The 26,307-nt window shown below is 44.0% G+C and overlaps 1 protein-coding gene across 1 annotated transcript; it reads right to left on the reverse strand.

Moving 5' to 3' along the window:
• Positions 1-609: 609 nt before the first annotated feature.
• On the reverse strand, positions 610-25,511 carry GPNMB (glycoprotein nmb). The gene is made up of 12 exons (XM_065399615.1): positions 25,280-25,511; positions 18,607-18,759; positions 17,368-17,511; positions 15,369-15,542; positions 13,235-13,393; positions 11,428-11,736; positions 9,841-9,900; positions 6,864-6,986; positions 6,195-6,297; positions 5,007-5,212; positions 2,674-2,767; positions 610-763 (listed from the first exon to the last, which is right to left on the reverse strand). Exons 1-12 carry the CDS (start codon positions 25,509-25,511, stop codon positions 610-612), a joined length of 1,911 nt encoding a protein of 636 aa, XP_065255687.1.
• Between the last annotated feature and the right edge of the window lie 796 nt (positions 25,512-26,307).

Below are 26,307 nucleotides of genomic sequence, written 5' to 3' on the forward strand. Positions count from 1 at the left end.
AAACCAGTAGAAACAACAGCTACAAGAGGTAGCAGCAACAACTACAGTAAGAATTTTAAATGCAACTTTTAGTAGTTGGTTTAGGAGGAGCCAAGTAGATTGGGTTTCTTTGTTCACCCGTTTTCCTGATGTCAGTGATCTAGTTTTATAAAGTGACTGAGGGTTGGCCATTACGGATATTCTCCATGTCTTTCAACCCCACAAAGCCCAGACTGCGGGATGCATGCAGAGGGGGAATAAACTAGAACACTGGGACTGTGCAATTCTTATTTAAGATCTAAATACTGAGGAGATAAAAAGTATCTAGCCTCTTCTCCCAAGCTACAAATTAACCTAGGTGAATTGAATAATCATGCCCAGTCTAGAGTGGTTTATTATTCAATACTTTGTGACCCAGATCATAAGCAAGAACAGTGAGTAATCACAATGGCTCCATTTTTGAAAAGAAGCCATTTTCCATTTCTAAATAAATTGAGCTACAAAATGTACCGACCCATATTTGGAGGTTACCCTAATCCTTTGTTTTCATAGTAAGTAGTCATCCATTGAAGTACAGTTCAGCCATAAACCCCGTATATACACTCTAATATCAGAGGTTACGCTAAAGATTTAAACAATTCCTGGTTTGCTTTTCAGCAGAGGATCTCTCTCATTGTTCCCAGGGAAGAGAACAGCCTTGACATTGTTGAAGTAAACACTCAGTCCCTCCCTGTTCACTGCTTGTTCTGCACTTCTTTCAATAGGTTTGTACTCTTTGTACCTCCTGCAAGGAACATTGTAAAGTTAGTTACTGAAATGGATTCCAGTGATGGTGCATATTTAACATGGTACTGTGAATATGTGAGAGAGCCAAATATTGATACCATGTCCTCCTCCATCCTCCCCCACAACTGGAAACCACCACAGGAGGCTATTGTGACTAATTCTGAATGATCATGTGAGAGCTGCCAGGTCTAGAGAGGTTATTAAGGAAAATAATAGAGGTCCAGAGATGATTTTGACTTGTTATGCACACAGTTCTGTGTTTTACTGGGAAAGAGAAGTTGCTGTACACCCAGCCTTACCACACTGCATTCTGGGGCAGTGGCATTGGAACAATTTTTATAGTGGAGGTGCTGAAAGTCATTGAACAAAACGATAAACCCCGTATATGATGGAAATAACTTCAAGCCATGGGATGCTACCGCACCCCTTGTTCCAGCACCCCTGTTTTGGGGGCAAACACTTGAACTCTTTTCAGGGCCCTGCTCACCATGGAAGCAAAACTGTGCTAGCTGTGACTTTGTGTAAACATGTTTTGTTCTGACAAGGTTCTAGCATGATTTCCCTCACCACTGTGAGTATTGTAGCCAATCTGTGCTCTCGACTGCTCCCTTATTATAAGTATAGTCCAGGGGTGCCGGAAGAGGGGGGCCCAAGGGGCCATGGCCCCCCGCACATTTAAAAGGCCACAAAGGCAGGCGATGGGGGAGGGGGGAGAGGAGTGAGCTTGGGTGGGGTCTTGGGGGGAAGAGGTGGCACTGGAGTGGGGCCTTAGGGGAAGAGGCAGTGCAGGGACGGGGCCTCGGGGGAAGGGATGGGGTGGGGCCTCAGGGAGAAGTGGCAGCATAAGGCCGGGGCATTGGGGGAAGGGGCAGTGCGAGGGCGGGATTTCAGGGGAAAGGGCAGAGGCAGGGCCACGGGGGAGGGCACAGGGGGGCACGGATTGGGCTCCTGTGGGCCTCCCACACACACTTTTAGGGTGCTTCTGCTGCTCCTGGTATAGTTTTATAATCTGCTTCTAATACAGTTCACAGACAAAAAAATCCCTGTTCATACAGGCTCAATGAAACTGTATTAGAAACTTGCTAGTAACAACCATGGTTAAACCTAGTCATAGTAACTGGTAGCAGGGTTCTGCTCTCACACTAAATGAGAATGAATAGTGAACACTGTGATAAAGGACAGGGTAAATGCATGCAGATGGTAATAAAACGTAAACCTGAAGAACAAGGGTACTTAGTAATTAGAAAGAGTGGGAATACTAGCTAGAGCTATGCAAATAATTTATATGATGAATTTGACTGTCTTTTTTTTTTTTTTTTACTGTAAGCTCTCTGGGACAGGGAATGTCATTCACTATATGTTTGTACAACGCCTAGCACAATGGGATCTTGAAGGCCTGATACTGCAATATAAATGTATCTGTTTGTGAATTGTCTGCAAGCTCCTTACTATTTTCTCAAATGTATTTATTAGTTAAAGTTATTTGATTAACAGTTTTGATGAATATTCTTAGTCTGCAGATCATTCATACACATTTTGTTATGAGTATTCTAAATCTGAAACTTAAGATGTATTGGCTATTTTTGATTGGACACATAAGTCACCTAGTATTATTTCCTCTCTCTGATTGGATGAGTAAAATTTATAGAATCATGTTTCCAGTATGACTACTTGTGCTGATGAATTCAAAATTTGTTTTCCATGATATTCTTTAATATTCACCCACAATTTGCTGGTTTTATGAGCATTCCGGACAGTAAACTCGTTTGCTGAAATATTTGTGGAAAGCAAACCCCAAAAGGATGCAAACATAGCCAAAGCAAATTCAATTTTTTATCCCTCTGAATATTCATGGAATCATTTTTGTCATCCTGGTCTATTTCTTAACTGTTGGAACCAGCAACTTACTTGTAAAGAAGGAGAGACACAATGATGACAAACGCCACCAAGAAACCTGAGGCGATCAAGACACCTTCCACTGTCCTCGAAGATGACCCTGGAGCTTGAATAACAAATTTGTTTTAAATATTAGCCTCATGTTCTATACAGCGAGGTACAATTTTCCAGCAGTACCATTCTTTCTGCCACATGACTCTAGAAGGTGCAGTATATTTAACACTCCCTTTATGCTAAACAATAGGGCTCAGCGGCATTCACAGACTGTAGGGTCCAATTCATCTTTGATACCAACTGGGTTATAGTAAAGGTGAATACTAAGAGTGCCTTGTATGTTTCCATATGAAATATATTGTTTGCTGACTGTAACATGCAAATACCTTTACAATGTGCAAAGGAACTGCAGGGCTAGTTGGCATCCCACAAGATTTGGAGTTACTTTGCTACTTGCCCAGTTGTTATGCTACAAAGGGACTGTTTAAATTAAGAGTGCAAAGTACTTAATCGTTTTATAACCCAGAGAATAAGAATTAGCATGTCATTGAGGAGTAGAGTTTGAGGGAGGAGAAAGAATGGACTCTCTCTGGTATCTTTTCATTTGCCCTAGACGTGTGTTCTAGTGATTCCCCTCTCTGGCCCAGGATTGGACAGGGCATCCTCCTGAGAGGACTGAGTGTCCGTAGATGGGGTGATTGTTGATGATGATGTGATGCCCCTCCTAGGGGTTGAGTGTTCTGCCTTTGTAATACTGGCAGCTTGGGGAATTAACTCTTGACCCAGCCTGTGATTTCCTCTGTCGCTCTGCCACCAAATTTCCAGTCCACCTCTGAGAATGGCCTTAAATTCAGAGACCATTGCACTTGGATCCAGTCCTAAGCCCACCAGATCTGGCCACAGGAGAAACTGAATAAATAAATACTGTTAATTATTATTTACATTTATGATCTGTATTAAGCATCTTAATTCTCCAGTCCAGAGGCTGCTCTTCAATCTATGTGGTGAGTTTACTGATGCTCAGTCATGCTCTTGCTTATCATGTTCACAACTATGTTTATAAAGCAGAGTAAACTAGAGGTACACATTGATTTGGACCTAATTTATTAATCCATAATTACTATGTAAATATATTCAAATCAAGGTCTTAAATTAGTGTTAACCGTTGACATAATCTATGTAAACCATACCATCTTGCAGTGTGTTATTATAAATGTTTGGATAAGCCCGACAGTAACGCTAGTTTACACCGTCGTCCTTGTGAAGACAGCAGCCAGGGATGTACATTCCTGTGTGAATCACATATACCCTTACGTGATTTGGAAAGCATTATACATCTAAGGGGCATGTATACATTGTGGAACTACATCCTACCTAACAGTAGTTTAAATACACATAAACTGGACTTTCGTTAAACAATCGTGCTGTACACCACACCAATTTAGGGAGGGCACAATCCTGCAAAGCTCTGAGGGCCAGATTTTCAAAGGCATTTAGGCACCTAAAGATGTAGATAGGCACCCAGTGAGATTTTTCAAAAGCGCCTACGCCCCTCACTCCTATTGAAATCAATGGGAGAAAGTCCCACTAGGTGCCTATCTGCATCTTTAGGCGCCTAAATACCTTTGAAAATCTGGCCCAGAGTGCCCCCAGCTGTTACAGACTCACCAGATCCGGCCCAAACTAAATAAGATCTGCTGAAAACAGTGTTGTGAATGAACACCAAAGGCCACTTCCTCAGATTATGTAAATTAGCCCAGCAATATTGAAGTCAATGGGGAGGCAGTGTAGTCTAGTGGCCAGAACACTAACCTAGGACTTGGAGACCAGGCTGCACTTTCCAGCTCCACCCCAGATTTCCCTATGTCAGCTTGGGTAAGTTCTCAGCTTCTCTGTGTCTCAGTTCCCCATCTGTAAAATGGAGATAATGGCACTTCCCTGCCTTACAGGGCTGTTGTGAGGAGAAATACAATAAAGATTGTGGGGGCATATGAATACTTTAGATTGATAGACGGACCTAAATTCTAATCCTGGTTTTAGCACTAACCTGCTGGGTAACCTTAGGTAAGTCACTTTCCCTGTCTGTGCCTTTGTTTTCTCCTCACACCCTTTGTCTCTCTTTTCTACTTAGTCCCTGCCCCCAGAGAGTTTCTAATCTATCTCTTACTATGTGTTTGTATAGTTTCTCACATAATGGAGCCCAATCTCAGTTGAGGCCTCTCAGCAGTGTCATAATGCAAATAATTAATAATAGAGAGAGAGAGAGAGACACACACACACACACACAGAGTGAAATGCCCATGAAGAGAAGCTATTCACAGATCCTCAACATCTGTTCCATTTGGACTCACCTTCATTTACAGATATAAGGGCACTTGTGAGGGCTTGGCTTGCATCATCACCCAATGTAATGTTTACACAGTAGGTTCCGGGCTCATTGAAGGCTCTTCTGATGGTCAGTAAGCATTGATCAGTAACTTCAACGGGGTCACATACCACATTCTGTGACACCTGGCATGTGGGGTCAGAGACTATTGTACAGGCATCTGTAGGAAGACTGGGGGAAGTGTGAGAGAGAAAATGAATGTATACTATTACTAATCCAATTCATAGATTCACTGGGCCTGATTCTCCTCAGTTGGACCTGTTTTATGCTGGTGCAACTCTGTTGGAATCAGTGATATTAGACCAATATAAAACTGGCCCAGTAGCCCTAATGTTCCATTAAATTAGCTGCTTGGCATAACACTCATTATTTTCTGACTACAGAGGACTTTGCATTTTCCGCACTTCACTCCTGCAAGCATACATAATTTCACAACTATGTCTGGCATCATTTAGACTCAGTTAATATAATGTTACCAGCAATTACACTCATTTCTCAAAGCACAGTATCACCTGGCCCCTAGTTAGTTGATGAAATCTATTAATTTTGGTTCAGTTCACCAGGCATACAATGTAAACTCTTTGGAAATTCTTAGCTGTACTAGTACATGTGGCAGGAATGTCTTGCTAGTTTTAGGATTACTTTCAAAGTGATTATTTCCCAGTTATGTTGCCAAGACTCATCTGTACCTCTCAGTTCTCTCAGATCCACACACTTTCCTGTGGCTAGGAATATTAATGCAATGCTCTTTGCATCCAAGGAATTCCTTTGACGCAAGTTTTTATTCCAAATTTCAAAAAACCTATGGCTAGAAAGATGGCTTCCTCCCAGTTTGAGCAAGCCACTTCCCTTTTTAGTATGAGTGCTGAAGTCCTCCATCTTTGCCTGGAAAACAGAGAATTGCTTCTGCCCACCAACTAGTTCTATTAGTTTTGCTTAGGCATGTCATTTTGGTCTGAAGCCAAAGAACCTGGCAACAATTTCTCTTGATATAACTCATAAATTAGACTTCTATTATCTTAATTTCAGTCAACAGATGGTAATTGCTGTGTTTCTAACTGTTGTTCATGCAACTGCATATGAATGTGGGTAGCATTCTAGTAACGTCCAAGTACCTAATTTTCTAAAGAGGGAGATTAGTGAATATACTTACCTCCCTTGGCAGGTAACAACAAAGTCAACCAGGGAGTTTTCACCTTGAGCCACTGTCATCTGGACACTTGTCATCTGAATAATGTTTACCTGAAGGATTCCCTCTAAGGGAGGAAAGAGCCCATCAACCTGTTATGTTACTCACTCAATGACATGATACAGCAAAAACAGTCCACTTAGAATCATAGATGGTCTGTGTTTGAATTATCCTGACTGGCTCTGAAGACTACACCTTTAAAAACTCAATAAGATAAGTGGTTTGTTAATGGTCAGCTCAGGTCTGGTCTCTTTACTATACTCTATCTCACCCCAAATTCCCCTCAAAAAATCTTGGAAATTTTAAGATGTTACAATGCACATAATCTTGCACCCCATATTGAATAGTTGCCCTCCACTCTAATTAGTGACAAACTCACTCAAATCCTCTACTGTTCATATCTTTTGAGCTTAGCAACTGGATAAACCGGGTTGTAAAAAAGCAAACAATGCCAGTCAGCTAACTGTACGTTAAATTATGAAACCAGACCCAAGCCTGCAGAATAGGTTCTTATAGTTCCTTCTTGTGGTGTTTACACGATAGCAGGTAAACTGAACAAACAAGGCAGCCCATATATATGTTCGGTACCATATCAACCAATTTTCCTATTCTCTTATTGATTTAGGCACTTACCTACAATGGAGATAGTAGTTTTATAATGTCCATATCTGTAAATATGGCAGCCTCCATCAGGAGTGTCTTCCATTACACCAGCACTGGTGGGAGAGTCCAGATTATAGGGTGGTGCAGTAGTGACTGTTGGATTGAGCAGGGGAAAGAAACATATTGCTAGTTGCACTGCTTAGAAAATATTTTGCACAATCTATGTTATGGAGACAAAGTCTAAGTGGATTAATTTCTTTCACACCACCAATGAAGGGAAGCCAAATGATTAAAAAATTAGGTTTTTGCCCTTCTGCTAAATGCACAGTGCGTAAATAAGTGATGCAGTTTATCTCAGCGAGATCTTGTGCAAAACTTAAAGAAAACTGCTTGCCCCAGTATTCTGCAGAGCCATGCAAGAGGAGTAATTTGGATTTCAGATCCCTAGGTCAGTAGGAGCTGCAGAAGTAGCACATTCAGCACATGAGGTGGGGGAAAGGAATTTATGCCCCAGCGCACAGGTGATTAAAAATGGAATCCAGCATTCTGCACAGAATGAGTTTGCCACTCTTCTCTCTTTTTTTCCCCCCTTCTTCTTTTTTTTACCTCTACTACTGTTAATCATGTCTGTTCCACCCACCTGCAGGTACTTTCACTATATGTTATCAGATGCATTCCAGTCTCCAGATATATTGTGACACAGTATATAAAGGCCTTCCATTGTCTTGGTCTGTCTCTTGTTGCATACAGTATAGGTTTTACATTGTACTTGTCTGTGAGATGTGTCATTTCATGCTCATATTGTTTACACTGTTTGGATATTTGTATGTACAATGAAGTACATCCATTAGATTCAGTTCAAAAACAGTTGTGTTAATCAAAGACCTGGTCCAACACCCATCAAAATCAACTGAAAGGCTCCCACTGACTTCAGTGGGTGTTGGACTGAGCCATAAGTTATTACATGAGGCTTTAAGGGGTATTCGATATCAATTAGCCAGAAAGTGGGTCTATCTCCATTTGCATGGTAATGAATCATTCTCTTCCAAGAGATGTTGAAAACAACCAACCAGCTAATGATTATGTCCAGAAGAAGGTGGTCAGACACCTTTCTGGGACAACAAACATAAACTTGCAGGGACAGACATAGGTAGCTAGATCTGACAATGTGCTGCTTTGTCAGGTTTTAATCTTCTTCAAACATACAGGTAAACTAAGTTTAGAGCTCCACTCAGCACAGTGATTAGCCTAGCTAATGAATACTAAATTAGCCTAACTCTAAGGTGCCACAAGTACTCCTGTTCTTTTAGCCTAACTAGTGAGCTTTCAATAAGCATCTCTTTTTATTTTTGTTCAAATCCAAACAAACCAATAGCTAAGCCAGAATCACTACTATCATCCCTTTGTACTGCTCTGATGATTAAAAGGGGCCATAAAGCTACATTAAAAAGCCTCCTAGAGATTCCCTTTATATAGGGGGATTCCCTCTAAGTATTATAGAGTCAGCATAGAGGCTCTAAGCCACTTCTCTCCTAGCTACTGATGTAAGGAGCATGTCTGGTGGGGGTGGGAAGGGCATGACTGGAGAGTCATGTGCTCTGCATTTGGCCAACAGAACAGCATCTTGAGGCCAAGGGCAACTGGGGGAGGCTAATCTAAGAGGCACTGAGGGCCATCCTCAAGATTAAGGAACCACAAAAATGGCATGAAGACACCTTTGTCCCCTTCCCTCTCTGGTCCTGGGTTGAGTGCCACTCAGCCAGACCAGAGCTCCTGCACCATTTGCTCTATACTTTGTTTTTAATTTTGCCCCCTCTTTCCCCGCCACACTTGCTCCTGTGCCAACCGAACTTTTATTTAAGATAACTGGGATTGGATGTTGTGACTTGATGTTGGGGGTTTGCCACTGGTGTCCTACTTGGGAAGGGAGGACTGTGCTCTGGGTCCTGAGGGGAGGCTGTCAGAAAGAGAGGGGAACAAGCTGAGCATGCAGACAAGGCAAGAGGGTTGCAATCCCTTCCTCAAGTTAGTGCTGTGAGGAAACTGTGAGGTTAGTATGAGCAAATGAGCCCCTGACATTGTGAATCAAGCTGTAAGAATTATAGAAAATCATTTACTAGAAAATGTTTCTAACAGTCTGTGACGAAGTGGGGGGTTTTCTTGTTTTCTGTGGAGTTTCAATGGTTTGCATGCGGAGGGGGTGGGACTCAGTTTCCCTGGGTGTTACTGGTTTAATGAGGTGAGGGGAGAGGGAGTGTGTTTTGCAGAGGACCGGAGAGAGGACGTGGGGACCCAGCCGATGGCCGGGAGGATGGATACCCCAGCGACCGGTGACCTGGCGACCTGGTGACCCAGAGGCCCAGCTGAGGAGACGCAGCCGGTTCTGGCCAGTGGGAGGACAATGGGCTGCAGAGTGAGGACCCAGTGACCTAACCAGCCGGTTCCAGCCAGAGGAGAGAAGCAGGAGCGGAGGCCCCGGTTTACGACCCTGTTTACCTGGAGAGAAGACAATGGACAGAGGCAGGGCCTGGGGCCGGGGATCTCAGATGCCCAGCTGCGAGCAGGGGGGCTCGGGGCTGGAGAGGGGAAGCAGGCAGAGCCCACCTGGATGCAGAGAGACTGGGATGTGCTGGGCTGAGGGAGGCCAGGCCTGAGGGTCAGAGAGCTTCCTGTGCTGTGTTCAACTCTCAATAAACCCTCCTGTTTCATGCTGGCTGAGAGTCACTCTGGTCTAGAGAACAGGGTTGCATCAACCCCTTCGGGGGTGGAGGCCCCGGGTGTCCAGAGCGAGTGGACTCCCTGAGGGGGCCCACGGCAGAGACAGACGTGCTAAGGCTCAGAGAGGTGCGGATCCAAGAGGTGGAGGGGCCTGACCCCGAGAGAGAGTGGACCCCCGAGAAGGGCTGTCTCACTAAAAGGGGCACCCCCCACGGACCGCACGGGGCCAAGAGTGGGCACGATCTGTGAGTCCGTGACACAGTCTACACAGGAGGAGATATAAACTTACTAGCAGGAGTGGTTGACTCAGTTTTGTTTGCAGCACTGGTTGAGTTTTGAGTTGTTGCCCCTGTAAAAGACCATTGTGATAATTAGCACAGCCAAAAATACACCACCAGTATAATCACCTTCTATTTAGTGTAAAGGGTCGTTCTGGCACAGTGCTGGATTAGTTTGTCTGAATCACACACATTTGGTAGCCTCCCACTAAACGTACCCACATCTTAGCCCTGGTCTGTGGGAGAAAATTAGGTTGGCTAAACTTCATGGAAAAACCCACACTCCTTAGTGGCGTAGTTAAGTCAACCTAAGTCCCCTTGTAGACAGCGCTAGGTCGACAGAAGAATTCTTGTGTCAACCTAGCTCCTGCCTCTCGGGGAGGTGGATTACCTACGTCGATGGGAGAACTCCTCCCGTCGGCGTAGGTAGTGTCTACACTGAAGTGCTACAGCGGCGCAGCTGCAGTGCTGCGGATGTCCCACTGTAGTGTTTCAAGTGCAGTCATCTGTCTCTAAGCAAGGGAAGGTAGACCTGCAAAGTATGGGGAGATGAAAATGCTTGTTTAAGATTCCCAAATCAATAACAACAAATTACAGATTCCGTTTTTTTCTTAAAATAGGTATTTATCTATTAATTTACACTGGATTGAAATATAAGGAGGAAATTGTGAAAAATGTTATTGACTTTTTCCCCATTTTTTGATTGAGTCTCAAAATTTTGGAGAGAAAAAAACCCGTTGACATTTCAAAATTTGAAACATACTGACCCACTCAACTTTACACTGTAATGGTGGTAGCTTTATAATTATCAAAGTTGGAGCTGCAAAACTTTGCAAATATAAAACTTCTATGAGATTATAAATCAGTAACTGAATAAAGGTGACAATTTGGATAGATTTACAGTCAAAACAAAAATCTTACAAGCTTGATTCTCATTCACACTATTATAAAGGCTTGGCCACGCTAGGAAATTGTCTGGAATATCTATTGCAGAATAAGCTATTCCACAATAGCTATTCTGGAACAGGCATTGCGCTTTAAATTCACACCCTACCTTATTCTGGAATAACTTCCCCATGTACGCATGCCCTGCTCTGCCAGTGTTGAGGGGCCATAAAGTGAGCGCACATGTAATTTACTCCCCCTTGAACGCTCCTTTACACTGTCAGGGTATTGTAAATTGGTTTTAGCATAAATTAGAATCCTTTTATATCTGTAACTTTAGACTACATAGTTATCCTGTTATTGATTCAGACTCTTAAGTAAGTGTAAATATGTTTCAGAGTAGCAGCCGTGTTAGTCTGTATCCGCAAAAATAACAGGAGTACTTGTGGCACCTTAGAGACTAACAAATTTATTAGAGCATAAGCTTTCGTGGGCTACAACCCACTTCTTCGGATGCATATAGAGTGAACCATATATTGAGGAGATATATATACACACACATACAGAGAGCATGTTACAAAAACTGTGTAGCTCCAACTTTGAAGACCATAAAGCTTTTAAAGGTATGTAATTTTTAAAAACCAAAATGTTGGTCTATTAATGATCATTATTAGTTTATTTCCTAATATTCCTATTGATTGACAGACTCTTACCTGGCGAGGTAGGAAGTGGTGGGGTAGGTGTTGCAGGCCCACAAGGTACAGGTATAATAGCTTGGACGGTCAAATTCAGGCTGAAGTTTCCCTGCAGCGTATAAGTGTGAGTTGAAATAGAGCTGTTGGATATAAATGAGCCACTGCCATCTCCATAATCCCACTTGTAGGAGATCGCAGAATTATTAAGGTAGTGACTGGGATCATGGATCTTGACATCAAATGTGATAGGAGAATCCTTGATGAAGACAGAGTCTGAGGCATTGCGGTCATTCTTCTGGGACAGGTTCACATATAAAGGAATCTGGTCTGCAGGAAAAATGAAAGAAAGTGAAGCAGGTGTGTATGGATGCAAATAACAGACTGCTTCACAGCCCTCAGACTGCAAAGGTCACAGTGTAAGACACAAGCCTGCACCATGTTAACTGCCAGGCTTAATTTCTTTAATACAGGTTTCTTCTTTAACTCACTTTTCAATAGATTACAGTAATAAAGTGAAACACTGCAACCAGGTAGAGTCATGTGCATCTACTGAAGACCCTATATCTAGTCATCTGGAGGTTCCCTGTCCCATTAATATTGTTCTATACCTGCCATTTGGTGCAATCTGATGCATTTAGAAAGCAAAACATTTGCTTTTCAGTAGTATCTTTATTACATCAATTGTGTTTCTAAAGGTCCTATTGTAATTTCCTACATATTTCCCCCCCCAGTACAAAAGAGGAGGAAAAACCCTTGAAACTCAATTCATTAAGATTTAGTGAATTTGGTTGGGGGACCTCATCCTGCGACCACTGAAGTCAATGACAAAACTCCCATGGGCTTCAATGGGACCACTTGTGGCGAAAGTTGCTACTCAGCATGAGCAAGAGTGTCAGAGTGTGGCCCTTCGTGAATAAGATACTTTGCCTTCGCCATTATTTTATCTGAGATTGTCTAGATCACAGATAATGAGAGCCTGAGAATGAGGTATAGTGAGCAAGTCTTATACTCCATGTGCAAGAATTGGTTTGTCTGTTCCAGTGGTGCAAAAAGGATCCCTTGACTGAACTGTTGCAGTGTGTGCATTTGGGTTGATGTTGGTGGGCTACTTAAATTTAAGAGACAGCCAGAATGAAGGGATAGAAATAATCCCTGGAATACGTTAGCCAGCCTCATCCAGAGAAGGGTGATGAATTTCATCCAGAAAAAGGGTCAGGAAGTCCCTCCAATTTCTTTTCTTTGGACTATTAGTACTAGGGATGCATGTGGGATGCAGACAAAATAAAGGGCAATTTGCATTATGTCCATAGGTTTAAGCTTAGATTCACATTCCGTATGAAAGGTAAGTTAGTTTATGTACACCACAGATTTCTGTTGCTTATTCAAACATTTCAGACAAAGAACAATAAGTAGAAATTGATCTTAAATTTTATTTGGGACAAGTCAAATTGCAGGATAGCATGAGGTAAGACTCTGGAGTATCAGATGTTGTAGATAGATTAAAAAAAGTATTCTCTATAGGGTTCTGGATAAATATTATTAGCATAATTCATTTCCATCCCTACTTATATATTTGCAGTGTTAATATCTATAGTTAAGGACACATTTTTCAACTAACTCTTAACAAGTCTGCTAAGAGGACTTATTCCATACTGTTTAGGCTAGCCTATTAGAGATTTCACATGAAAGTTAAAAGCATCACTTGTTCCAATCCCTCCTTATATCCCTCCCTACTCTCCCAGATAGCACTTTAGTTGCATTTATGTAACATCTCCACTACAAACACTGCCAAGTATTTAGTTGTGGTTTAGTCCAGCCCACTCACCTGTCACAACATAGATGCCACTTGCTGTTGCAACTGGAACATATTTTCGATGACCTCTTCTGTAAACGGAGACCACCATCATCTGTTTGCCAAGGGTGATATTTGTTGTGTTGATGGAAACAATTGCTGAAGAGCCTCCAGTTTTTTGGTAGTACTGGCCTGTGAACAGGACATGAACTCATATTTTCCTCTTGTGATGAGATAGAAAAAGTTTTATAAAGAGAAGCAGCATTTCTGTGAAATTTTGGATTGTCTAAATCAAAAGTGTATATTTTATGCTCATCCTTCATTTGTGTGAAATGTACTTTTCAAACACACTTCATGTCATTGTTATGTTCCCTGCCATTAAGTTTTTTTTCCTGAGTTTCAGCAAAGCAGCCAAAGGCATTAGAAAGATGTGCCTGCTCCCACCGATCCAAGAAAAGGCATTTGCCAAGGCACCTTCATCTCCCCAATGCAACTAAATTAGATTAATACCTAAAATAATTTTGCCAGTCAAAGTTAGGAGCCTAAGATTTACAGTGTAGTCAATAGCAGGTAGGGTTACCATATTTGAACATTCAAAAAAGAGGACACTCCACGGGGGGTGTCGGCCCCGCTCACAGTCCACCCCCCGTCCTCCCATGCTCCGCCCCCACTCTGCCCCAGGTCCCGCCTCCTCCCCGCTAGGCCCCGCCACCGCACCCCTCCTCACCCCCGACCCACCACTGGCTTGCTGCGTCCCTCCTCAGTCCCCCACCCACTGCTCGCCTCCTCCCACCTGCCACTCACCTCCTCACTCCCCTGCCAGAAACCCCCATGCCTGCCCCGAGAACCCCCACTTGCCACTGGCTCGCCACTTCTTGCCTCCTCAACCCTGCCCGCCCACCCGCCGCTGGCCTTTTCACACCCCCGCTCACCTACTCACCCCTCACCTACTCAACCGCCGCTGCTCACCACTCCCCTCTTCACCCCGCCCCGTTCGCCTGCTCACCCCTCCTGCTGCAGGTCCCTCTGGCTCCTAGGATCAGGGGCAGCCAAGGGGTCTTCACGTGCTGCGCCCACCACAAGCGCGAACTCCGTGGCTCCCATTGGCCGGGAAACGCGCCAATGGGAGCTGCCGGAGCCGCGGAGCAGGGCTTGCAGGCACCGGCAGCGCGCAGAGAGCCCTCTGCCCCTCCCATACCCAACCCAACCCTAAGAGCCAGAGGGACCTGCTGGGGGGCGAGGTGGGGAGTCCTGGCGGTGCTTACCTGGGGTGGCTTCCGGGAAGCATCTGGCAGATCCCTCTGGCTCCTAGGGTTGGCTTGAGTTGGGGGGGGTGTTGGAGGGCTCTCTGCCTGCTTCCGGCGCCTGCAAGCCCCACCCCCACAGCTCTGATTGGGCAGGAGGGAGCCGGTGCAGCACACGGAGACCCCCTCCGCCTCTGTGCCATGGGGCCGTCCACAGTGCAGGCTCCTGCCAGCGGGCAGGCACCGGGAGCTGCCCCAGGAAGTGCCGCCAGCCCTGGGACTTTGGGTTACCATACGTTCGTATTTTCCTGGACGTTTTTAGATATTTAAAAATTCCTCCCGGATGACAATTTAAGAACTAAAAAGCTGGACATGTCCGGGAAAATACGGACATATGGTAACCCTAATAGCAGGGATGGGCCAATTATTACACACTCTGTTGCTGGAAGTCACAACCAGGACAAGAACAGAACTATATTCAGCCAGCTTAGGAGTGCTGAAGCAAAATGCACATTGCACCTTCTTTCTAGAGGTGAAGAAACCAGTCTGAGGACCTACAGGCACAAGATCACTCCTGAACCTCAGACTGCTGCTTGGTAGTGCTAATCACTAAATCATCTGGCTTCCCCCTTTGCCCTGAAGATTTCCTTTAAATGTTCTATCCAAATTGTGATTGAGAAAGGAGTTCTTTTCAACAGTGGTAGCTCTGTGCATTTGCAGTCTTACAGAACATGTCATGGTAGTATATGACTTCCAAACCTCAGAGGAATTAACAGAGCAGCTGCTATTCTCGCTGAGCAGCTCGGAATGTGTTTAGTATTCTCTCACTCAACAACTGTTGAATTCCTCTTTGGGGATTGTAATGCACGGCATTAGGGAAACAAGTTAGGACACAAAACCAAGAGACATTTTACTGGACTCACCAACTGTATGAAACAAATAGACAAAGTTCCTCCTTCTCCAGCCAGGATGATGAGGGAAAGGTCTCCCATCTGGGAACACATTATGGGTATTGTTGCTTGTGCAGTTTTCCCAGCCACAGTCATCAATCCACTTAGTCCAGTTGTAGACATACTGGTCAGGAAAGTCTGAGGAATCTAGGTGTAGAAATAGATCACAGATTATTAAGTGGCAAATTTATAAGTGTTTTTATATAAAAGCGGAATGTTTCCCCTTCTTTATTTCTATGGGGCTCATTCATGGCAACAAAGATCCTCAGACACGTCCATTAACTTATCTTTACAATGACTCAGTAAGGCAGGGAATGGAGGTATTATTATTTCAATTTCATAGTAGGCACTACGGCACCACATGCTTAATGACTTGCCCAAGCTCACACAGGAAGTCTGTGCTAAAGCCGGACACAGACTGCAGATATCCTGCGTTCCAGTCCAGTGCTTTAACCACAAGACCCCTTTTTCCCAGCACAGTATTAAGACAGATTAAGTGAAAGCTCATGTTTGCCTCAGTTAGATGCTCATGAAACTGTCTGGACTATTGTACATAAGCAAATAACAAGGACTGGGTTATGTAAAGATGTGGGAACCACATGCCTATGGTGCATCATGAGGAACAAGGCCGAAGACATGGGGCCCAGTCCTGATTGCACTGAAGTCAATGAAAAATACCTATTAACTTCAGTGGATATGATCATGCCCAGAGAATTTACACCACCAAAGCAGAACATTTATTACATTTAAACCACAATATCGTTTTTCGGTCGTTTTTAAATATGGAGCAGGAGGAGAGGGCATTTTCAGACTAATGTTCACTACATCACAATTCCTCTGTTCTTTCTAATTATAATCCTAGATATTTGCTGCTTGGTATGTTTTTATTCCAACGAAAAAATGTAGTTGTTTTCAAGAATTCTGTTGGCTCACAGAGAAGATGCCAATTGAAGCTGTTGGTCCAAATTCTGCTGCCAGCCCCTTAGGACAATGCCGTCTCATTGAGGTCAGTGGGGTTCCACGTGCATTCTGGCCCAATGGGAGCTGCAGCTGTGAAACTCTCAGTAGAATTTGGCTTGCTCTTTATTTTTCTTCCTTTCTTTTGTCAGAAGAGCCAGTTGTGTCATTTTTAAATAAGTGCCATTAAACTGCAAGCACCACTAGAATCAGAAAAATATATGTTTCTTCATTGGAAAAGCACAAAATTAGTAAGCATAGGAGAGATACAAGCATTTCAGTCATTACACTGTGAAGTAAGTAGAAACTATGCTATTCAAGTAGTGATTGACATCTCTTGAAATTGATCGGTAGAAAGTGTTATTTAATCTATCTGGACGTTGGAACAAAGGTTTATTTCTGCCAAGCTGCAGCAAATAAAAACATTGGGTTTATGACCTTTTTTCCTAGTTTAAGAGGTATAACGAAGGCCAAAAACGTTTTTTATTTTAAAAAGATATTTCCCCCTGCTTGTTTTTTATTTTTGAAATATCAGTAATGTAAGATCTGCTCTTCCTTGGGAGGTAGCCATATAAAGATGTTATTTAGTGAACTCTAAACTCCTTATTGAAGAGTCTCAGTTTTACAAATCCAGTTAGAAAAACTCATATTACTGATATAACATGCCAGTATTCAGTCCAGTGACTGGGCAAACTTGCAGCTGAGCTGAGCAGCAACGGTTTTTCTGGGAGCCAGATTAAAACATTTTGTAATGGAAAAAAATCCATTTAAAGTTCTTGGCCATTATATGTAGGGGGTGCAGATGGGTAAAAATAAGACAATCATCTTCTGAACAAGGACCTTTTGTGTGACACAAGTCAGACATTATTGTAGTTCTCAATTTAACAGGGATAGAACTGCAGCCTGGAAGCAGAATGCTGATGGTTCCAAGTGTTCATGACACTTTTGTAGACCACAAATGCACCAGTACCATTGCCAGACTTGTTCATAATATAAGGGTATTATTGTTACCTACCATTCCTGCAGTTCCTGTCATATACTATGTTGCTGTCATTATCTTCTTTCTGGCACCTGGGAAACTGTAGGGTCACAGTAAAGGTCACATTTGATCCTACTAGAGCTGGGCTGTCAGAGGTCAATCTGGCCACCACCTTTCCTCCTGAAGAAATTAAGATGAGATTTCATTTATACATCAGTCTTTTTGAGTAGCTATTATTTTTATTTGTGCACAATATAAACAAAAAAATCATGTTAAACTTATTACAAAGACTGTAAGAGCCAGACCCCCAGCTGCATAAACTGGTATCACTCTGTTGGCTGCAAAAAGAGCTACACCTATCTACACTTGCTGAGGAGATGACCCTAAGTGTCTCTATCACTTCTTAAAACATACTATGCTCCGTTGTAGTGACCTTCCTGAAGACTCTCTTTTGCCCCGCATTTAACCATCTGAGCTACTGCATGCCCTTAATATCTAACCAGAACAACAAAAATTATAAACTTTGTACTTAAATAGTTTGGAGAAGACCAATTGGAAATTATTAGTATGATTTTTTTTTAAAGTGCTATGTAACTTTGGGGCACAAGTCTCATGTACTTTTAGTGGAATTTGTGATCCTAAGTCACTAAGGTGCTTTTCAAAATCCAAAACTATACCAATAAATTAGATTTATTGGGCCAGATTCTAAGCCAATATAAATCAGTGTAGCTACACTGCAGTCAATTGAAGTCAACTGTTCTCTAGACATTCCTCTACTATAAACTAGAATCAGATTTGTACACAAAAGAGGCAGCGTATTCCAGAGGACAGCTCTTTTGTCTCTATCAGAAGGTGTAGCCTTTAGTCCTGGGCTCATAACCAGTGGCGATAAAACTGCCATACAATGTGCTGGTTCTTCATAGAAAGTGTTAAACTGATCCAGTGATGTGCCTTTGGGGTGGAAGTTGAAGATCCCAACCTACTGGCGCTTTTCACAGAGAACAGGGGATTTTCCCATTGGCCTGGCTAACGTTCCTTTTCAATAAACCAAATTTTAATATCTGAGGCTGTGAATTATTACTGAGCAGATTTTGTAATGGCGGCCATGGCTGCTTCGTCAGACAATGTATTAAGTACTATTATCTAGTGCATTACTGAGTAGAGCAATTTTGGGATATGTACAGTACAAAACGCACTATCTATAACTTTCTATTCTATCGTATAGAATTTCTGGCTACATTTCCCAGAGCTTTAGGATTTCATATCTAGACCTACCTCTCCAGCAGTCCTTCCATCTAGGATCTCCTTTTTCCCAGAAAGGATAAAGCTTTTCATTCCACTGATTTTGATCAGGATACCAGCCATGTAGCTTCTTATGGGACCTGACATGAGAAGAAGATCTTCCATGGCTCATCACATCTCGAAACTCTATATAGAAATATGAGCAACATAAAGTATGAATGTTTCCACTGCTCCATTTCACAATACTAAATTCTTGCACTGAACGCAAAACTCTTAATCGATGGACGTGCTTGGAACTTTATCATTATAAACAAAGCTTATGTCTTCCAGTCTATTGACAATGGAAATTCCTCTGAATTTAGGCTATACATATTTCATCCTTTCCTTACTTTAGGACATGTTCCAGTTATATGAAAGGGTTCTTGGAGGGATAAGATCACATGGATGAACATTTTCCAGCCCTTCTTTTGCTCATTTATACTTTCTCAGAACTTTAAAAAATATTTTCAGTGGCTTATAAACCAAAAAAGTTACATGTAAACTGTCAACAGGTGATTATTAAAAGAGACATTAGGAATGTAATAGTGAGCTATTAGGCCCCAATCTTGCAATGAGTTCTACACAGGTGGACCCCTGCATCCATTAAAGTCCATGGGAACACGCATAAACATAGGTATCTGCCTACATGGAATGCATTGCAGGATTGAGGCTTTACTTATAGTTTAGTACCTAAGGTACCTGAAGCATTCAACAGAAGGGGGATGGGAGGAGCGAGGACACGCCGCGCAGCCCCCCCCCCCCCCCCTGCCTCCTGAACACCGCAAGCCAGCTGATTGCTGCGGGCAAGAGGCAGGGGAGGTAGGTGGGAGGTGTGCTGCGTCCTCGCTCCTCCCCCCTCCCTCCTGCCTGCGGCAATCAGCTGGCTTGCAACGTTCCGGGGGCAAGGAGAGGGGAGGAGCGACAACTTGGCACGCAGGCTCCTCCCTCCCTCCCCTGCCTCCTGCCTGCGGCAATCAGCTGGTTTGTGGCGTTCGGGAGGCAGGGGAGGGAAGGGGAGACTGCGCGCCGAGTCCTCGCTCCTCCCCCTCCCTCCTCCCTTCTCCCTCCTGAACACCGCAAGCCAGCTGATTGCCGCAGGCAGGAGGCAGGGGGAGGAAGGGGAAGGCGCTGATCTGCGGGGTCTGCCGGTGGGTGGGAGGTACTGGGGGGGTGGAGTAGGGGAGCTGATGGGGGACTGGCAGCTGTGGACAAAGCAGGCAGCCAAATGATGTTATAGCAAAGTATTGCACAACTTTAAATGGAACATGTTCTGTAATTGAGCAGGGACATAAGATCGAAACAACATTAAGCAAGAGGACGTTAAGTGGGGAGTTACTGTAACTTAGATCGATCCCCCCCCCTCAGCCCCCCAGTGTAGACCAGGCCTAAGAAGGCTGATGTGTTTAATGCCTATTTTGCTTCAGTCTTCACTAAAAAACTTAATTGTGATCAGATGCTTAACACAATTAATATTAAACAAGAGGGAAGGAACACAAGCCAGAATAAAGAAAGAACAGGTTAAAGAATATTAGATAAGTTAGATATATTCAAAGTTGGCAGGACCTGATGAAATTCACCCTAGGGTACTTAAACTAGCAGAAGCAATCTTTGAACCATTAGTGATTATCTTCAAGAACAGGACAGGTGAGGTCCCAGAAGACTGGAGAAGGGCAAGCACAGTACCTATATTTAAAAAGGGGAACAAAAAGGACCTCAGGAATGTATACTAGTCAGCCTAAATTCGATATCTGGAACGATCCTGGAACAAATTATTAAACAATCAATTTGTAAGCACTTACAGGATAATAGAGTGATAAGTAATAGCCAACATGGATTTTTCAGTAGTAAATCATGCCAAACCAACCTAATTTCCTTCTTTGACATGGTTACCGGCCTAGTGAAAAGACGGGAAGCAGTAAATGTGATCTATCTTGATTTTAGTAAGCTTTTGACACAGTTCAACATGGCATTCTCATAAGCAAACTAGGGAAATGTAGTCTAGATGAAATTACTATAAGGTGGATGCACAAATGGTTAAAAAAACATACTCAAAGGGTAATTATTAATGGTTCGCTGTCAAATTGGGAGGTAATATCTAATGGGGTCCCTCAGGGGTCTGTCCTGGGTCCATTACTATTCAATATTTTAATTAATTACTTGGACAATAAAGTGGATAGTAGGCTTATAAAATTTGCCAATAATGCCAAGGTGGGAGGGGTTGCAAGCACTTTGGAGGACAGGATTGAATTCAAAATAACGTTGATAAATTGGAGAATTAGTCTGAAATCAGCAAGATGAACTTAAATAAAGCCAAATGCAAAGTACTACACTTAGGAAGGAAAAATCAAATGCACAAGTACAAAATGGGGAATAACTGGCTATGCAGTAGTACTGCTGAAAAGGATCTAGGGGTTATAGTGGATCACAAATTGAATATGAGCCAACTGTGGGATGCAGTTGTGAAAAAGGCAAATATCATTCTGAGGTGTAGTAACAGGAGTGTCATATGTAAGACATGGGAGGTTATTGTTCCACTATACTCAATACCAGTGACACCTCAGCTGAACTATTGTGTCCAATTCTGGGCACCACATTTTAAGAAAGATGTGGACAAATTGGAGAATCCAGAGGAGAGCAACAAAAATGATAAAAGGTTTATCATGCAGACATGTTAAAAAAACTGAGCATGTTTAGTCTTGAAAAAAGGAGACTGTGGGGGGGAGAGAACTGATAACAGTCTTCAAGTATATTAAGGGCTATTATAAAGGAGATGGTGATCAGTTTTGCCTCATAACCATGGAAGATAGGACAAGACGTAATGGGCTTAATCTGCAACAAGGGAAATTTATGTTAGATATTAGAAAAACTTTCTAACTGTAACAATATTTAAGGACTAGAATAGGTTACCAAGGGAGGTTGTGGAATCCCTGTCACTGAAGGTTTTTAAGAACAGGTTAGACAGCTGCCAGGGATGGTCTAGGTATATTTGGTCCTGCTTCAGTGTGGGGGGATGGCTAGATGACCTCTTGAAGTCCCTTCCAGGGGATTTCTATGATTCTATAAATGGGTATGGAATACTCTGACTCTTCTTAGGGTACCCAGAGGCATGTTGCTACCATCTGTCTTTAGTGTGAGGAAACCTTGTCTGTGCCTGCCATGGGTCAGATCCCCAGCTCTACCAGCCCTGGGCAACACACACACTCCCCTCTAGGCCTTGTAGGCCCCGCTGTCACTCTACAAGTTAGCAGTTATAATAATAATAATAATAATTAATGGAGATATCCCATCTCCTAGAACTGGAAGGGACCTTGAAAGGTCATCGAGTCCAGCCCCCTGCCTTCACTAGCAGGACCAAGTACTGATTTTTGCCCCAGATCCCTAAGTGGCCCCCTCAAGGATTGAACTCACAACCCTGGGTTTAGCAGGCCAATGCTCAAACCACTGAGCTATCCCTCCCCCCAAGCATCTCCCTGGAGTGTCCAGCCCCTGGTCCACTGGGCACTTGCAGTATTCACAAATTTGCTGCGTCCAAAGAAACAGTACACCCCCTGCTCTTGTGCTTAACACTCAGCACTTAGATACGTTTATAGTGAAATCTAGTATACATTTATTTGACAACAAAGGAAAGTGATTCAAGGGAGTAGAAATGTTGGAAACAAATGGTTACATATAAAACAAAATCGTAACATGCATTCTGAGCATAGATTTAATTAACAAGATACTTTCATGTCTTGTGGAGAATCCTTATAGCACTTTTCAGCTAGGCTGGCTTTGACCCTCCTTTCATGAGACAAGCACACCATCAGTTTGGATCCTAGATGAAGGATTCCTTGTGCATCTTTGCACCCCAAGATGTACTAGAACAATCCTTTGTCTTCATTCATAAACAGGACCCCTCCTGCTGTTTTTTTTTCCTGAAGAATTCTTCTCTTGTAGATTTTATAATGTCTTAATTTGCATCTGGCTCAGTATGCAAATAGGCATACATTGTGAGGCACACAATATACAGATGGCCAGATACGGAGATAAGTAACAGTTACCTCCTGATGACTTACCTTAACTCCAAGACCTTAAGAATATAATCTCCAGTATAGACACATAACTTCTTTGCTATTATTGGTACATACGCTTCTCAATTATTATGATGACCAGTGGGCTACTGTCTCTCGGTAGAGACCTCACATGCCACCCTTTGATGAACTATTATGCATATATCCGACCCAGGGGATCCCTGTAAAACCTCTTGCACCCCTTGTGCAGTTGTGCTCTCTCCCAGTTGGCACCATGGGGTCCCTGGGACACACATACCCAGCCTCTTCCCAGTGTATCTCACTGTAATCTGTTTAGAAGAGACCAGAGCGTACTTCCCCCTGTCCCCATTCAAGCCCTGGCAAGAAATATTTTACATCCCAAAGTATTAAGACCATCTGTACATTTTTCTAGATGCTGTGCTGTATTATCTTATCTAGCTAAAGAGAAGAAAGTTTCAACAGGCATTTTTTACTGTGAAATTTGCAGAAATTGTTCATATTGCTGGATGTACCGCTGCAGTCATGGAGTTGGTTCACTTTATAACGAGAAGGACTGCTTTATGGATGGATCACACAGAAAGCCATGAGAGCAGCCCCTGGACCATGTCCCTGCCCCCCGGAGCACACTGCCCAGAGCATGTGGAGGGTCCAGAGCTCCCCACAGCAGCCTGGGCTCCCTGGGTGATTCTTAGCATGACCCAGCTCCAGCTTCCGGCTTGGCCAGGGGGTGGGGACGTGGTGGGAAGAGGAGGAGCAAGGGGCAAGGCCCTGTGGCAAGGGGGGGGGTTAAAGTCCATCTCAGCCCCCCACTGGGAAGAGGCTGGCACCACTTCTGGCACCCCTGTGTCCCTGGAGTATAGGGGAGCCCAAATGTTTTTTGTTCCCAGGGCACCAATAAATCTTAATTTGCCTCTGTGCCTATAGTGGTGTGTTATGTGCTCAGGGGTCCTGTCACTTCTCTGTAGTTTAGAAGAGGCACCGTGCAGATATAGCTGGATGAAGCGGTGTCTGCACAACACTGTGATGCCTGAGGTGGAGGCAGGGAAGCAGTGCTGAAGAAGAGGCAACAGCTGCTTTTTTTCCACCCGCCTTCCTACTCACTGAGGCTGCTGCCGGACTGGAGTTCCTTTTGACTGGTCCCGTGTGCACCACTCTCTGTGCTCAGCCAGCGCTGCTGCTAGCCCCTCCCTGCTCTGTGGGGAATTGTGCCCTACAAGGTCTTTGGGAGGGAGCAGCCTTTGACCTCAGAAGCATGCAAGGGCTGCAATTGTGCCTGGCCTCTGCAAAGGGAGTAGAGGGCTGGGGAAGACTCCTGGCCCCCTTCCTTCTTCATGCACTCTCCCTATGGCCAGTCACAACCTCACGCTTAATGTGTGAAACAAGTTGTTATTGCCAAATGGATAATATCTGGATTCAAACAAAGTGCCCTGCAACTTTTGGCATTTCCTGCATGACTGGACCGTGGCTTGTATGTTTTTTCCATGACAAACCATCAGCCCTAATCATAATTTGGCCATCACAAATTCTAACAAGGTAAGCTCCTATGGCATTTCTTCACTCGCTTGTAATTTGTTTATCTCAATCAAATATAAGAAGTTTCACAAGCTTTTGGATTTTTCACCCTAGCATCTACTTCAGCACCAGTCCCTTTAAACCACATGAAGATGAACTGAGGGGTAAGAAAAAAGAGCCTTTATTGAAGTTTTTTCCTCCACTTAACTATACACCGCCTTCATAAGCAAGTGTCAGTCATTACCACATGTGGAGCAACTGAGTCCAAAGCAGCCAGTCTAATAATAAAACCCAAGAAAGTGATTCTTGTTAATAATGACACCATACTTTAGTGCTATTGGAAGAGGAGCTGGCGCTCCGTGCACCCTGCTCCCAACTCAGCTGGGCTCCCATCCCTGAGCTTGTATGCTATCTCTGGTGGAGAAATGGGGAGGTGAGGAGAGGTTCAGCATTCCCTGAGACAGTGTGTTGCCCAGGGAAGGGAAAGGAGGCCAACTGAGGCTCAGTCCCCACCCTTAGACCTTTATCCCTGAGCCAGTAAGTCAACCATGGACTCCTGGAAGGTCAGCAATAGCTCAGTCCCAACCGGTCCTGCCCCTCTGTACTCGAGAGGGTCTGTCAGACCTGGAAAAGAGAGAGAGAATTCCAAAGAGACTTAATCCCCTCCCCAGGATCCATGATCCATTGTCAGTGTGGAGAGGGAATGGGCTCCTCCCTGAGACCCTTGTTTCTGAATTGGTGAGTCACATCCAGAGGACTTTTCCAGAGGTGGGGAAATCAGCAGAGGCTCGTTGTCCCAGTCACTGAGCTGGTGTGTCTCATCCGGAGGTGTGGGGAGGTCAACAGAGGCTCAGGACCCATCAGCCCGTCACCCTGCCCCGGGTGTTACAACAGGTAGCAGAATAGCTCTCCTCATTCCTATCCCAGCTCAGATCACATGTGCAGCCACAGAGGCAGATAACCCCCAGCTGGGTGGGCTGCAGCCTGAAAGCACCCAACCCCTGAGCTGCAGCAACCAAAGCAAAACACATTTCAAAATAGCAGCATAGTTGTGATCACACCATCTCAGCAAATTAAAGCTGGGGAAGTGGGGGGAGATGAGGGGAAGGAACCAAGGCACTCACGTTTGGCAGCAGCATGCAGAACTCCTTCGGACAGGAGCAGGACTCCAAGGAGGAGGAGGAGGCAGAGACCCTTCATGGTGTGGGAGTGTGTGTGTGTATTGTGTCCCCAATTCTTGCACAGGTTAACTCTCTTCAGAGAAGTGAGAATAATGTTTATCTGCTGCCCTCCTCCTCTGTGATTAAATGGAGAGCCCCAGGGCTCATCATGTGATGGCATTAAGCAGAGATGCATGATTTCTTGTCTTCAACTCAACTCCCTGCTCATGTGCTTATGACTCACTCCTCTCACTTTAACATTCACTGGCATTTTTAAGAGACACACTTAGAAACATGCCATTCTCCCCACAGGCATTCTTAGACCAAGTTTGCCCTGTTTCCAGCTTTTGTAGATGTTTGTTTTCAAATTAAAGCCATTTCCCTTCAGTTACCTCTCACCTCAGCCCAGATTGTAATTATTACTGCAGTCATGCGTTCCCTTTCTGTAAACCTGGGAGCGACCCGCGTCAGGTCCATGCGATGTGGTGGGTAACATTTCTGGGTTAAAAGGTGAATGCTTGATTCCAGTTCATCACCAGGACTTGGGCTTATATTTAATGCTCATTTTAGGGAAGTCATTCTTAAAAGTATCTTCACTGCGGGAGTCAGAACACATGCGTGCATTTGATGTTGCATTTTTGTGATATGTGATGCTACATGGCAGCACATTGTGATGTTGTGATGACATCGCACTATCCCCCAAAACATTTGCTGCTATTAATTGTTATTTGTATTAGGTAGTGCTATTATTATAAGGTTCGTTAAGACAGCATGTAAGGCCCAGAGGGTTTTGAACACAGGCCTGCAGGGCTGCAAACACCTCCCCTTCCCCCCAAGGCCCTGCCCCCATGCCACCCCTTCTCCCCAAGCCCTCATCCTCGTGCTGCCCATTCCCCTGATGCCACACTTCTGTACCACCTCTTCCCGCCAAAATCCCGCCCCCCGCTCGCTCCTCTCCGCTCCCTTACCCCGTTGCTTGCCCTTACAGCCAG

The sequence above is a fragment of the Emys orbicularis genome, chromosome 2, assembly GCF_028017835.1.
Source record: "Emys orbicularis isolate rEmyOrb1 chromosome 2, rEmyOrb1.hap1, whole genome shotgun sequence".
NCBI lineage: Eukaryota > Metazoa > Chordata > Testudines > Emydidae > Emys > Emys orbicularis.

Bases quoted from the DNA above. Each gene is read 5' to 3' on its own strand.
- GPNMB (XM_065399615.1), bottom strand. From the start codon at position 25,511: ATGCATCTCTGCTTAATGCCATCACATGATGAGCCCTGGGGCTCTCCA. The intron at 17,512-18,606 runs GTAGGTCTAGAT...TAATTTCTTCAG, and splicing joins ATGGAAGGACTGCTGGAGAG to GAGGAAAGGTGGTGGCCAGA. The intron at 6,298-6,863 runs GTAAGTGCCTAA...TTCCTCCCTTAG, and splicing joins AACTACTATCTCCATTGTAG to AGGGAATCCTTCAGGTAAAC.